This window comes from Pungitius pungitius, chromosome 14 (genome assembly GCF_949316345.1).
Source record: "Pungitius pungitius chromosome 14, fPunPun2.1, whole genome shotgun sequence".
NCBI lineage: Eukaryota > Metazoa > Chordata > Actinopteri > Perciformes > Gasterosteidae > Pungitius > Pungitius pungitius.
In genome coordinates this window covers 10,942,064-10,956,458 of record NC_084913.1, presented here as the reverse complement: position 1 = coordinate 10,956,458, position 14,395 = coordinate 10,942,064, and the positions used below count along the sequence as shown (strand labels likewise).

The window sequence follows — 14,395 nt, the reverse complement described above, 5'->3', positions numbered from 1 at the left end:
TGTTTTATCTTCTGTCTAATGACACAAGTTAAGAGTCAATGCATCCTTCGACTTGACGACATTGGACATTTTCAAAGTAAAGGACTTTTTTTGATTACCACATATGATTGACAACCGGATCAAGTCTATTGATTGCAAATATGAAAAATAATAACCTTAATTTCATTTAAAAACATAAACTATAGACTACTGTTGAAGAGATACATCGTAAATGTCATCCATACATAAATATATCAGGACTTTCTGGAAAATGAATAAAACCTTTATTAATCAATGCAGATATACATACAGATCTATGATACAAATACATACAAAATAAAACATACGACAGCAATTTGATTACCAATCCCTTCAAGGCATACAGTATAATGCATAAGCCATATGTACAAAACAATTGACAGGGGGCTCTCCTAATCCATGATTTTCTTTAGAGTCCTTGAAGTTTGCTGCAAACACAAAAACACACCTGATTAGTATGATTGTTGAAATCTGTAGTGGGGAGAGAAAAGTGAAATCTCAAGAACACATCCTACCTGTCCTCAACAGTTCTGTTGGATGGGTAGTACACCTTAAATGTGAAGCCACTTTTGGGGAAAGAACCCTATAGAAATAGATTATTGACAAATAAATACAATAATAAATACAACATGAGTACATGTTGAGACCAGACAGTGATATGACTTTAAATAACATTGGTTGTCATTGTTTCTTACCGGGTTCACACACAGGCAGTCTGTGTTTTTAATGCTGAATGGGTCATATTTGTCTGCAAATATGATGACATCTGGGACTGGGTAGACCCGCAGGGAGTAGTCGTACGCCCAGAATACAGGACTGACATACAGAGGCAGTGGAGTCAGGTGACCCTGGGATAAAATGGTCTTAACAAACTAGGAAGAAGAGAAGGACATTTCAAATTGTGTTTTGTCAACAACGAGAACAAGTGTGAGTCGTTTTGTTCTGAGTAGCTGAGACTCACATGGTTTGGAATGTCAAGATTATTATTGGGCAACCGGACGCAGTTCCTGCACATCTTGTTGACCATGTCTTCCCTGATAATGACAATCTCCTGGCTGCAGTACTGGATCCTGACAGAAAAAACACAGCAGGTCACCTGGAGTACTCCAGAACCCTGATCACAAGTATTTTGTGACACTTTTGTGTTCATGTTTTACCTGCATGGGTTAGTAGTGAACACAGAAAATGGCACCCTCTGTTTGAACTCCTCTGTGATGTAATCTGCCAAAGGAGGCCTAATGAAACAATATCAATCCAAATTTGTCCAAACTATCAAACAAAACACACGATGACGTTAAATAGCGGTTGTCTCTGAATGTTTACCGTGGCAGTATGGTGCCTGGACCCGGGTCTTCAGGGCCAGGAACAAATACAAAGCGACAACTGTTGGATAAGGGAGAACAAATTGAATTCAAACTCGTGAATGAATGAATGACTACAGGTTCCCTCTGGAGTTTTCTTGCTAACATAAGATGCAACCTGCTTGTGCACTGCATAAACAAAACAGGGACTCCCACCACAACGCTCCACAATACAAAAACAACTATCAAACCCTACCTGCTGTGAATGCTGGGATGCGCACATATAGCGTCAGCAAGAGCCTTCAATGAGTCTAAAATTAGAAAAAGTCATTATATTCTGAAAGGTTGTCTATTTATCTCTTTATTTCACTCACATCTCCAAATCTACAGAAGGTTATGAGTAATAAGCACTCTAAGGTCTCACCTTTGAGTGATTTGATCTGTGTCTTTCCGTACGGGGCAGAAGAGAAGTTTCCACACAAAATGAAACAGGTAGGAGGCATCGAAGCATAACCTGTGAGAATAAAAAAGAGCTAAAAGTTAAAGGAATTGGTCTCACTTGGTGCGTAATATGAACATCTAAACCGAAACGTAACACCAGACCTGAGAACATCATGTTGAGCTTCTCCATCACTTCAACGTTGTCCAGCCACACATCAGAAACAATTACAAACATGGCATCTTCATTCTCCTCCTCCAGCTGCTTCAGCTTGGCTGAAGCCTTCACAGAAGTTGTGGATGGACCACCAAAGAAGTTCAGATTGCCGTAGTAGGCCCTGATAATAAAGCAAGGAGAGCCAGTGACTCGCTGTTCTTTCACCTGAAGTGGTGTCCTTTATGGACTAAATAATACCTTCAAGTATTCTTTGAAAGTAACTTAATGCTGAACCTAAACTTGAAGACAGAATCATTTAAAATTAATATTGCATAATATAATTGGAGATAGTCCACAATCTTCAATTGAGAAATACATGGATGATATTTGCCTCCATGTCACTTCGATAACATTTTATTTGCATATCAACAACAACTTAAGACATGAAACCAGATTCTCCATCAATCTCTTCTGTAAATTCAAACATGAAAAGCTAAAGACCGCCTACAATATCTCATGTCGAGTTGCACATAGCTGTTCTCTGACCTCACTACTTTAAGCTTGCAGAAAGTCTGTCTGAACACTTATTTTACAATCCACTAACCTTGTGGCCGATGACGACTCTGTTGGTGGAAACCCGAAGCCATTGACGTGGAAAACTGAGTCCTCGTACCAACCTGCAGGACAAAACCATCCCCGTAATATTTCTATGAAATAATGCTTCCTTTTCAAGATCTTACTGCCACTGCTTTCTATACTGCAGTTATAGTAATAGTAGCTGTCTCACCTTCTGCCAGCACAAAGCAGGATTCTGTGTACAAGCCGTTATGAAACTGGTGAGAGCCGAGTCAAAGAACACATCCACTTTAAAAGCAGCAACATATTGTAAGATATGAAATAGTTTCTTGTTACAGCTCAAACCAACGTGTAAAAGGATATTGCTTTGGACATCTCAAGCTTTACTGTTCCACTCGGGTCCTCCAGGAAAAATGTACCCTTTAAACAAAAACCAACAAATGCTTTAGAAACTCAATAATACATTCAGCGAAAAACAGGAAAGCTTCTGGGATCTTCACTAAGTCACCTCCTTCAGTTGTGTGATCATCCCAAGAACGATCACTTCTCCCAGTTTTGCTGTGCTACCAAGAAGTGCCTCAATTGTCTTAAGCTAGAAAAGACAAGAGACAAAATCAAATTCAGAAAAATCTGGTTCAATGCAAAACAGTAAGGTACTTTAGTTTTCAATTGGTCTTTTGTTACCTGAAATTTGTTTTGACCCTCTTCCACAGCAGCTCCTATTGCAGGTGGGGTGAAGAGCTGGTGCCGATGGATACGCTACAAAAGACACGTCGTTTTAATGCAGCTACCCATAAATAGCAAACAGCAGTGCATGCTAGCGGGTCAACCCCACCTTCTAAAAAATCAATAACGAGCAGAAAGTCACTGACCTGTTGTAAGATGGTGTAGCGCTCCCTGAACAGTTCAGCTTTGTCTTTGGCCAAACCACACAGACTGGGTGCCGAGTGGCTCGTCATGCTTATGCTGATTGAAAACCCCAAAATGACAACTTTATCTGCAGTACAATGAAAGGGTATTAAATGTGTCTAATACAAACAACAATAAAACAATTCTAGTGGACCCGATTTGGGATGTTTTTTTGACACGATCAAGAAACGGTCTCTTTACTCACGGTACAAATTTCTTCCGCTCTATGCTGTAAATGTATCGGGGTACATCAAAGGCTCCAATAATGTTAAAGACATTATCTCTGTAAGAAAGAGAGAGAGACAACTTTTAGTTTACTATAATTCATCATCAAAATAGGAAATTATGGTGAATGGTCCGATTGTTGCACTCACATGGTTTCATCACAAGACTGAGTGCAATCCTGAACAGCACTCTCCACCACCGACAGCTCGATCATACTAGAGGACACTGTTGGAAATCACACAGCGTGGTCACAACCTGCAAGTGTGCTTCAGCAAAACACAGAATGAAAAAAAGTACTGTACTTACATGGTTGTTTTTCCACTGCATCCAAGACCTTTTCCATAATATCATCCAGTTCAGATGCATTGACAGACTCCAGGACCTCTACTAGATATCTGCTGGCATCCCTGGGAAAAAACGGGAAACATCACAGTTTCTTCCATCTTAAGGCGCATATTTCAAAATGCTCACTGTTTATCACTATATACATTTTAGTCAGACACATTATGTCTGACCTTAAGTGTAATCATAGACAGGACTTAAGGTTTCAGTCATCTAGTGAGTGCATGAGAGAAAGTAATTCACAAGAATACCTGCAACCTGGTGAGGTTATACAAGTTAGCTGGAATTGGTTATGATGAATTACTGCAAGCATTTAAACTCAGATTTCTGAATTGGAGGCGGTTGAAAATCGGTTAAGAGCAATTAAATATATTTTTCATGTGTAACTTTAAGCGAGTAAAGTTAACTTTTCCTAGAGGGCATCTCCTGGATTTAGAGGAAGACGAAAGTATTAAGAACACATTCACACTCATGCTTTGTATTACATACTTATTATTGCTTATTTCTTGCCGCTATCAATAAATCAAGCAGATAATACGGACTGCGTTAAGAGGTCGGAGGTATTATAGCTTTCTTGGTTCAATAAGGTAAATCCACTTTTTCACTCTAAGCAAATCTCATTAATACAACAGTCAGCTGTTATTAAAATACATACGGTCTTAGTATAAGTCCCCGCATCTTGAAGCCAGCGGACACTTTCGTCTTTATTTTGCGAGCGACATCCATGGTTGTTACTCTCTGACTCAAGATTTGGCGCTAAACGTCAACTTCCGGTTTTATTTCATCACTTCCGCTGACGAATCACGCGCCACGCTTGTCATTCTGCTAAGAGCTTGAACCCAGGAACCCCGACAGGGGATTTTATTTTGGCAAGCAAGAAGCACCGGAAGCTGTGCATTACTTTGACGCAGCTTATAGGAACTACACATAATTTGTTCATCGCTACTGTGTTTTTCACAAAATGACGAAGAAACATCACGATAAATAAAAGAGAACAGCAGCGTGTGAGTATGTTTTTAAAGTTTTTTGGTGGAAGAAAGATGTCATATTGTCACATTTCTATGATGTGGACCCCGTCTGTTAGGTTAGACCTCCGAGCATATTCGCTTCCAATGTCGTACAGATACCATCGAACTAATGTTGACCTTAAATAACAAAAGGAGCCTGGTTTGCGCCCCTCTACTTCCCTTTGTCAAACAGCACGACCTGTCACATTTTTCCACGGATATTGTTTTTTTAAAAGCGCTCTTTCTATTAATAGCAGCCCGTCATGGACTCCGAGCTGGTGGCCCGGGAGAGGAGCGGACACACGGCTGTGGTGGAGGGAGACCTGCTCTATGTGTGGGGGGGTTACCTGGTGAGCTGAGTAACTGGTATTCATATAGAAATAAACCAGCTGTCTTACTTGTTTCAGCTTGTACTGCAATGTTACTATTATGAAATGCAATGTTACTCAAGCAGGGTCAGCCTCCTGGTTATATACAGTGTGCATACATACTCCTTACTAACATATTACTAATATACAATGCAGGCTCATGTTCAATGCACCAGTTATGTGTGTTACACTCACTGCGAGTCACTAGCACAAGGAATGACAAACAAGGAGGTATAGAGTAGGGCGCTTTTATTAGTCGGCCTGAGGGGAGCAGGCAGATTCACAATACACTGAACAAAACAAACAACTAAATTCAAGGAAACTGGGCGGCTCCAAAAGCAAAACTCATATCTGTTTCTCCACTGTTGGCGACTAGACAGAAAGAAAACTATAGAAAAATCAATAAGCAAAGAGAAAAAATGGTCCAAAACAAGGTAATGGACCGCCGGTGCTCTGGAGATAAACAAATAGTAAAAATACATAAATTTATCTATTTGCCTACCGACTGCCGACCAGCACACCGACACAGAATTAAGGTGTGAACCTGCCTGTTCTATTTTACTTTTTTACAAAACGTAGCACATGATCAGCTTGCGAGATATAATCTATGGTTACAGATGAAACTACAATTTAAATGCTGTTTACATGCTCATGAACAATAAATAATATATTAATATTACAGATAATGTATTATTAAAACACTGGCAAATTACACTTATTGTTACTTTTGATACAAAAATCACACACTACAAAAAGTATTTGATGAGCAAACCATCATGCTAACAGGATTTTGCGCACATTTCCATAATATAATTTATATGATTTTGTAATTTAAGTAATTATTTTCACTCCGTATAGATGATTTCATAGCATTGACAGACTCACGACGTATTGCTACTAAACCATGTTTATGTCGAAATCATTTTCATTTTTCATTCTCTGCAGTCAATTGCTGATGAGGAAGTTTTCCTTCCCAACAATGAAATCTGGGTGTACGACTTAGAACGAGGTGCATGGTAAGAATATAAAATATCAAATGTGGCTGTTTGGGGTCAAAACAAAAATGCAACTTTTTTTTGGCACAATAATAATTCTATAATAAACATTGTAGAGATTTTCACGGTTTATTCACACTGCACAGCTGCACCACATTTCTGTGTTCATACAGAATATGCATTGCTATCTAGAAGTGTCGTTAAAAATGAGTTATAGTATAAATAAGTTCAAGTAACTTATTCACCTTCTTTTTCACTTGTTTTGAAGGGAAGTGTTTCCCATGTCCGGTGAAGTCCCGCCCTCTTTGTCTGGGACCTGTGGCTGCTCTCTGAATGGGCACTTGTACATATTTGGAGGTTGTGATCACAATGGACAAACCAATGAGGTGAGGCGGATGACTATTACTCCACACCCTAATATGGATTTCCTCCCACTACATGTTTTATTAAAATTGTTTATTGTGTGGCTAAATTACCATGAACATTATAGTCGGGCTGGCAATAATTCAATATGATAATTTATTTCCTTTAAATAAGGTCATAGCTTGATAAACAAGGTATCAAGGTACTATAATACACAATTATTAAGTAATTGTATTCCCAGAAAACATGCGTTATTGGTATCAAGATATGAAATTACATTTGTATCAATAGAAGCCATTGCACCATATAGTGCAGCCCTACGGCAAGTTATGTGTAAAATCTGTTGTGGGGCGTGAGTACAGTGACGCAATGAATCACCCACGTGTCACATTTTAGAAATGCGGAAAAGTAGGGGAAAGTTGACATGAAGGAGTGATCACTGTTTGCCTTCAAACAGATTTATTGTGTCAACCTGACAGATGGTAAATACATGTGGAGGAAGATCAGGCATGAGATTGGTTCTGCTCCTTCACCTCGAGACAAACTGTCCAGCTGGGTTTACAACGAAAGGTAAGCACCACAAACACTTTTCAATTTTCATGGTCTGAAGCTGTAGCTGTAAATGTATGAGATACTGCTTCATTATTACTGGTTAAACTACCCATTTGCAGCTTCGAATTTGGTTTCGGTATCCTTTCTCATTGCATTTCTAGTGGAATACTCAAGGTCAAACGTTTCACTAACAACAACCAAGAAGCCTGAAAATTGTTCCGTGCAGGCAGCCTCTCTTTTCCCTTTCTTGCAGTTTTGTCTGGGTTTGGAGTGCACCCTATTGAGGTCATATATTTCACAATCAGTAAATTTATAATTTATAGTCATAATTGTCTCATAATCCTGTTGTTATTTCCTTTGCTGGTATTCTTTAAAAAACACGAGTTGAGCTGAACCAACCATTTGCCTGTACAGGTGTCTATGTATGTAGGGAAATAGAAATAGCTACTTGTTTGAAACTTACTTACTAACTGAACTCAAAATCTGCACTTGCATGATAGTAATTGTGATTATGTTTGATAAATGTTCTCCAGCATCATCTACTTTGGAGGATATGGTCGCAAACTGCTGACTAATGTTGATAGGAGGAACAGAAGCTTCATTGTTGATGAAGCATCGTGGGTAATATTTTTTAATGACTATATATCTGGCACAGGAGTTTGTACACATTTGCAATACCAACAGTGTGGTGTATGCAGTGAAGATATTTATATTTAATTATTTAATATAAAAGTATGTCAGTGACATAAGTTGTTTGGAGTTCTGTTTTCTTTTGTTACTTCTTCAATGATCTCTTCATGTTAAACATTTGTTTTCAGATGGAGGACGTCCGCTGGGGATGGAACAACGAGGTTCATGTATTTGACACTGTGAAATCCCGTTGGAGTGAACCACAGCCCCATGTGAGTCAGTTGGTCACAGTGTGATTTGGGCTTTTATGCACTCAATGTATGATTACATTCTGAATAATAACAAAAGATTCAAGCAAAAAGGGAAGTTTAAAGGTGTTCTCCGAGGATACGACAGTGACCATGTGTGTGTGTGTGTGTGTGCGCAGGGCCGTGCTCCAGCCCCCAGGGCCGCTCATGCCAGCGCAGCAGTCGGCTGCAGAGGATACATTTGTGGAGGCAGAGTCATGGTGGGAGCTCCTCATGCTTTTTAGTTATTCCCATGTATTCATATCAACAAAGGTCAGCAGCAGCATCGAGCACAGAAACATCAAGCCTGCATTAGTAACTTGTTCTTCTCCTTATTTGAATGCAGGAAACCAGGACGAGTGACATCCACTGCCTAGACTTTCAAACGTGGACATGGTCGGAAATGTACGTATGTGATCAATAACAAACTCCAGGTGCCCAGAAGACCTCAACATTGTCCTTGATACTTGAAGGTAGGCTGATCTGTTTAGTTTTGTCTTCGACGGCATTGTGCAAAATCTCTTACAGAATCCCAGTGTCCACCTCTCCAGTGGGCAGATCATGGCATACGCTCACATCTGTATCTGACGGCGGACTGTTCCTTTTCGGAGGTCTCAGTGTAGAGTGCAAACCAATGAGTAAGACAACATCCCCCTTTTTCACGTCCCTTCTCCTTTGGTCGATTTATGTTTTCTCATAGTCTTTTTGTGTGTGTCAGTAACACGCTTGTCTCCATCAGGTGATGGGTGGTTGCTTGATGTTGAAACCAAGAATTGGAGAGAGGTTGAGCACCCTTTTAAAAATAAGCCAAGGTAGCAATTAAAGAATCACGTGCAACCAAAAATGACACGGTTTCATTTAATATTCTGTGGTAGACTTTGAGCAGATTTGAAATAGCAACGATTTCTCCTGTCCAAGGTTGTGGCACACGGCAAGTCCAGGCAAAGACTCTGATGTCATTGTATTTGGTGGAAGCTGTGACTCTATTCTCCTTGTTGACACCGTAAGTATCGGATACATTTTAGAAACTGAAAAAAAGATTTAAAATTATAATTTGATATTATTACATTACATGTCATTTAGCTGACGCTTTTATCCAAAGCGACTTACAATAAGTGCATTTCAACCATAGGGATACAAACTCAGAAGAACAAGTAACAAGAAAGTACAATTTTCATCTCATGTCAACTAAATCGCTGATGGCAAATTTACATGAACACTGTCACAACACTGAAACTACGTGGAGAGAGATGTAACGTAACTCTCAACAGCTCTATAAAGCAGATGTGTCAGGGTGCTGTTTAGTGTCTTTTTACCAAATACCATTTCAGGGAAAACCGGCATGACATTCAAAATGGTCCCTTTCAAATCTTGCATATTTGTTTTTCAGGGTCACTGCAATGATGCACTTATTTTCCAGACGCAGCCGTATCCTCTTTTCAGGTAAGAAACTGTATTTATTTTTGGAAATATTGAATATATCTTTTTATAAAAGAGCTACACAAAACATAGATACATTCTGTTAAAATGACATGCCTTTAAAGGTTCTTAATTTTAAAATACAATGTATTGTATCAAGGTAACACACTTTTAGATGTATAATTTCTTTTGAAAAGGTCATATTTAGCTTTGCGTATGTTTTTTCCAAAGATAGAAATGAGAAAATGACAGACTTCTTTTCTGACAGGATTTGCAAGGATTATATTGCAATGAATTTGATGAACTGTGAGACACTAAGAGATCAGCTTCATCTCCTTCCTCCCAAACTACTCATGGCAGTACAGACGAGGATGTCTTTCTACAGGCCCTCAAAGAAGTATTAGTTCAATGAATGTTATCATTACTAAAAACAATGCAGTCCTAATTTATTTTTTAAGTACTGTACTTCCTACAGTGCAAACATTCCAGTCACACTGTGGGCAGTGGTTTTATTTTTAAAATATATTCTGCAAACATATTTCTAGTTTATTTTAAGTGTAGAGATGCAGATTTTATTTTGTACACTCTACCTGCTGTATACTCTTAAACCTGTAATGCCTGTGATGACTGTGGTGATTAAATGGCACATCAAACTGCTGTTGGCTACTTTGGTTTCAGTAAATTAAGACAACGCACACACATAATCAAAAATACAGCAATACTATTTGTTTATTTGCAATATAAAACGATATTACAAAAATCTTCTTCTGCATTTCTGCAGTAACGAATGCGTGAAACCCGGTGAGCTCCATGTTCCACCACCAGGTGGCAGGAGGCCTCCATGTTTGAATGTGGCTGAAACGCAGCTGGGTTCAACCTGGGCCTGACTGAGAGTCTCTGTTGTCACACATTCCTTCTTCATAAGAATGGAAAAGTACAGGAATCAAGGTAATGAAACCTTAAATGAACAACCACAGCTCATACTTTTGTAGAGTTTGGGGAAAATATACCCTAAATGCATTATGCTGAATTCCGGTGGTGGAGAATGTTATTTCTGCTAATAGTAGGGCCCCAAGAATGTGTTGACTGAGTTTTAGAGACAGTGGAGATACTGTTCTCTCTCCTTAACTGATTACCAGACATGTTAAAGTGAAGTAAGTAATAGGTAACAAATACAGTAAGTAGCTGTGTTCTCTGCGGGGGGCCGACACTGTGGGGTGTGTGTGTGTGTGCGTGTGGGTTGTGTGTGTGACAGTAACACCATACCTGTGCTGATAACAAACCAAGGAGGCTTCTGTCCGACGTGGTCTGTGAGGACAACCTACTGGTGTTATAACTCTATACAGTTACACTGCTAGATGTTGGTAAATAAGATCCTGGGTGAATGCAGGGATTCGTTCACAGCAGCTTAAGTTAAATACTATTCATGTAGCCTTCCTTAGCGGCAGGAATTTGTCAAAAGGAACCCTACTCAAAAGAAACCCTACTTTTCGTTGTTGCGGCAGTGCTCTCAGCCTGGGGTCAACTAAACTCCTTCTCAATAGTGTCCATCAGCTCTTCTTCTGATCCATCATACGTTGGCATGGGGAGAGAGGAGCTATGGCAGTTGCCAAACGTCCTGGGAGGATCAGAGAGACATGACAACAACAGGGTCATGATAAATGATGGTGATAAAAAGTGACTCTAGATGAATTCTTTCCTAACAGATCAAACCACAATAACATCCAACCACCAAATGATTCACTAAACGTCCTTTAAGGGCCAGAATCAAATAAAGTCTGTAAAGTTGTGCTTGAAGTGTGGAAATAAGTTGTTTTATGTTGCGCTACCCTGAAACCAAAACAGACGTCCGTCTAATCTGCCCTGAGAATAATGGGATTACCATTCCTTTTAAGGTGAATTTGATCTGGCCCTGCTCGGTTTTTACTTAAGGGCTCGGAAATGCATTATTTATTACAGCTGTCGACTTACGATTGTTTTTCTGAGGCGGGAACAACTTCCACCAAAGCTCCACTTGTCAAAAAGCCCTGAGAGGAGGACCAGAGAGGAGAGAAAAGGTGCTGATCTTAGACTCATTGCTATTCGAATAGCATCACGCTTGACAATAAAAAGTAAAACATAATAATATCAAAATTCAGATAAACTTTATGCTTTTCAACATCAATTATCAAATGGTATGATTTAAAAGTCCTTACATTGGGTGTGAAAGCATCTCTGCTCCTCTCGTTTACATCCCTTGAGGCACCAAGTGGGCCACTTGCCTCCTCGGTTCGTATCCGAGGAGTCGAGCTGACCTCCTCCTCCTCCTCCTCCTCCTCCTCCTCCTCCCCCATCTGACCGAAGTGGCACAGTCCGTACGTTTTGGATCTGCTGACCGTCTTCTTCGGATGGTTTGTCTTCACCGTGGATCTCTCTCGATCCTCGCAGTCTGTGAGGAAGGTGTCCATCCCTCCAGCGTCCTCATCGTCCCCCTTCGAGAAGTCAGAGTCGTGTCCATCCCTGTGGGGGTCCGGTTGCGCACGGTTGCGCGCGTTGCGCAGAATTGCGCCGACTTCGAGGGGCTTGAATGAACGGCATTCCTGTTTGGAGGAAGTGACACCGACCGTGGTTTTGGTCACGTTCACCCCGCTGACACGCGCAGGTGCCACCTTCTTCCCGCGGCTTGCACCGCTGCCCATGGCCGCCCGTCTGGATCCTCTCGCAGTTCTAAATGCTAAAGTCCAGTTTCCCAACGCCTCGCGCATACCATTTATCTTCCAGTTGAACTATAACCAACAGAGACCCTGGCAGTGTTTAAGGTCAGTTTTCAAGAAGGGTGACGTCGGTGAGACAGCTCGTCAGTGTCCCGGCACCTTTCCACAGACGCACAGCGGGACCGAGCTCCATGTCCGCAGCCTGTAAACTTTCTGGTTACTCCACATCAGGATGAGGTGCAGCGTAATGGTTACGTAACACCCGTTTGGCGCAGGAGCCCAGGGAGAAAACCCCGCCTCCTCATAGAGGGACACACACTCACACTTTATGTTTCCTTTATTTGTAGTACTCATGGTTAATAATATAACTTCTGTCTTTACGTTGGAACCTCTACTTGACGCCTGCATTTAAATATTTAGCCATTCATTCCCAGGACATGACCTAAGGATTGGAACAGTATGACCACAAGAAGGCCAAAAGCAGCCAATTAGTTTGATTTATCAGTATCACATTAGCAGCAATAACCAGCCTTTGGTCGCTCTGTGTTCAGCTAATAGATTTGTTTTGAGGCCAGCGAGGTTATTGAGGAGTGAGTGAGATCCTGTCCGCACACCATGTCCAGGAGGCCCCCACCTCAGCGGCCCCTCCGGTGACTGATTAAGACTCGAGCACTGAGCTTCAAGAGAAAAGGGCATTCCTTTCCAACAGCTCGGGCTTCCCAGAGATTCCTCAATAAGCTTTTGTTTGATCCACTTGTACATACAAAAGACACAGCAGGAGCATCCCCCTGCCAGAGCGCTCTTACACGAACCAATAGTTCACCAGAGCAAAGGAGCTGTTTGCTATCCTTCATTAAGGTCTCTTTCCCTCTCGTTTCTTGCTTGTGTGTTTGCAATGTGTGTGTGTGTGTGTGTGTGTGTGTGTGTGTGCGTGAGTCAGACAGCTGTGCAATCTGTTCTCTGTTGAGGATGACCAAGTCAAAGAAACCTGCTTTTAAACAACTGTCATTTTGTAAAGTGTGAAAGTGAGAGGCAAACAAACAAATAAATGAGCCTGTACAGATGTTGCCTCTTGGGAATTTTCGCTTTACTTTTTGGTCCGGGAGTTGTTCCAACACTTAAATGTTACTGAATTGGAAACCTCCTGCTTAAACATGTAACTTATTGTCTTCACTATAAGTGTTATCCTGATTATCTTGGAATGGCATTTTGAATAAACCTGCATCCTCCTCATTGCGCAATTATTGCAATAAAGTTCTTGTACGTCCGAAAAAAAGTGAAAGTAGAACTAATAATTACCTTACACGTCCACTCCTATATCTCTATAGGTATTGTTGGTATTGTTTGTATAGTTTTTCCAACCTTTATTTCTGTTATGCTCTGCCTGTACCATTGTATAATTACAAAAAGAACACGGCCACATCTGGAAATTTAACTCAACAGCTTCCAGACGAGGGGGAGGATCGGCACAGAGAAGGAAGCCACAGCCCAGCTCGCTGCATAACTGTGGCGTCTCTGACTTCTCCGACATTCAAAAATATTCCTTCTCCCATGGACCACAAGTTCAGCCTTTGTTGAACTTTCTTTGTGCATCAAATCCAACAAAACTATGTGAATTTAAAGGGTTGTGCGACAGTAATTAGGAAAACGTGTGAGATGCTTTTACAATGGTAGTGTATATTTTTATAATAAATGTTTTTATAATTCTAAATGCCCTCTGCTCTCTTTCAACAATAAGCCGCAAATTAAACTGATTTGTGTCCTCTTTTAGTCGAAGACACATTTCGGCCATATGTCTGGCAAAACTTAATCTCTCAAGAGCATTTAACAAGACAGCTGCCTGCTTTTTGGCATTCCAGTAAAACTGACTGGGCCTCTTTCGCCACCAGGTAACATGAACATGAAAGGGTCAAGAACTACTAAATACCAACATAAACCCTCACCACATCCTGCAGCAGTATGAGGCTCCACTTAGACCTAAACTCTAAAACTGATCTGTGTTCCTCAATCGTTTCATCCAAAATGTCCTCTCTCTTTACAGACTTGATGCCACTCATTTTAAATGAAATAAGATACTGTAGATTTTTCTTCCTCAGAGGAGGAGACCGCAGCTTC

The 14,395-nt window shown here is 40.6% G+C and overlaps 3 protein-coding genes across 7 annotated transcripts; 1 reads left to right on the top strand and 2 right to left on the bottom strand.

Moving 5' to 3' along the window:
• Positions 1–262: 262 nt before the first annotated feature.
• pole2 (polymerase (DNA directed), epsilon 2) lies at positions 263–4,768 on the bottom strand. Of its 2 annotated transcripts, none has more exons than XM_037486678.2 (19): positions 4,622–4,768; positions 3,931–4,031; positions 3,774–3,849; positions 3,605–3,682; positions 3,363–3,456; positions 3,175–3,249; positions 2,999–3,082; positions 2,854–2,910; positions 2,702–2,750; positions 2,519–2,621; positions 1,923–2,095; positions 1,744–1,833; positions 1,576–1,630; positions 1,342–1,401; positions 1,176–1,253; positions 980–1,088; positions 714–890; positions 534–601; positions 263–446 (listed from the first exon to the last, which is right to left on the bottom strand). In XM_037486678.2, exons 1-19 carry the CDS (start codon positions 4,690–4,692, stop codon positions 428–430), a joined length of 1,617 nt encoding a protein of 538 aa, XP_037342575.1. In that variant the 5' UTR covers positions 4,693–4,768; the 3' UTR covers positions 263–427. The 2 variants fall into 2 exon arrangements, with proteins under 2 accessions (XP_037342575.1, XP_037342576.1); XM_037486679.2 differs by having other exon boundaries at positions 2,519–2,591.
• Positions 4,769–4,814: 46 nt separating this feature from the next.
• Positions 4,815–13,941, top strand: LOC119227988 (kelch domain-containing protein 1-like). Of its 4 annotated transcripts, XR_009941594.1 has the most exons (15): positions 4,815–4,970; positions 5,228–5,323; positions 6,287–6,357; positions 6,605–6,722; positions 7,157–7,269; positions 7,785–7,872; positions 8,070–8,153; positions 8,309–8,389; positions 8,515–8,573; positions 8,697–8,806; positions 8,908–8,980; positions 9,087–9,171; positions 9,559–9,611; positions 9,856–10,535; positions 13,724–13,941. XR_009941594.1 is itself a non-coding variant. In XM_037487226.2 (14 exons), exons 2-14 carry the CDS (start codon positions 5,237–5,239, stop codon positions 9,989–9,991), a joined length of 1,158 nt encoding a protein of 385 aa, XP_037343123.1. In that variant the 5' UTR covers positions 4,815–4,970; positions 5,231–5,236; the 3' UTR covers positions 9,992–10,266. The 4 variants fall into 4 exon arrangements, 3 of the variants coding, with proteins under 3 accessions (XP_037343123.1, XP_062413322.1, XP_037343124.1); XM_037487226.2 differs by lacking the exon at positions 13,724–13,941 and having other exon boundaries at positions 5,231–5,323; positions 9,856–10,266; XM_062557338.1 differs by lacking the exons at positions 6,287–6,357; positions 13,724–13,941 and having other exon boundaries at positions 5,231–5,323; positions 9,856–10,266.
• LOC119227989 (uncharacterized) lies at positions 10,292–12,440 on the bottom strand. The gene is made up of 3 exons (XM_037487228.2): positions 11,783–12,440; positions 11,559–11,614; positions 10,292–11,205 (listed from the first exon to the last, which is right to left on the bottom strand). Exons 1-3 carry the CDS (start codon positions 12,329–12,331, stop codon positions 11,109–11,111), a joined length of 702 nt encoding a protein of 233 aa, XP_037343125.2. The 5' UTR covers positions 12,332–12,440; the 3' UTR covers positions 10,292–11,108.
• Positions 13,942–14,395: the final 454 nt, after the last annotated feature.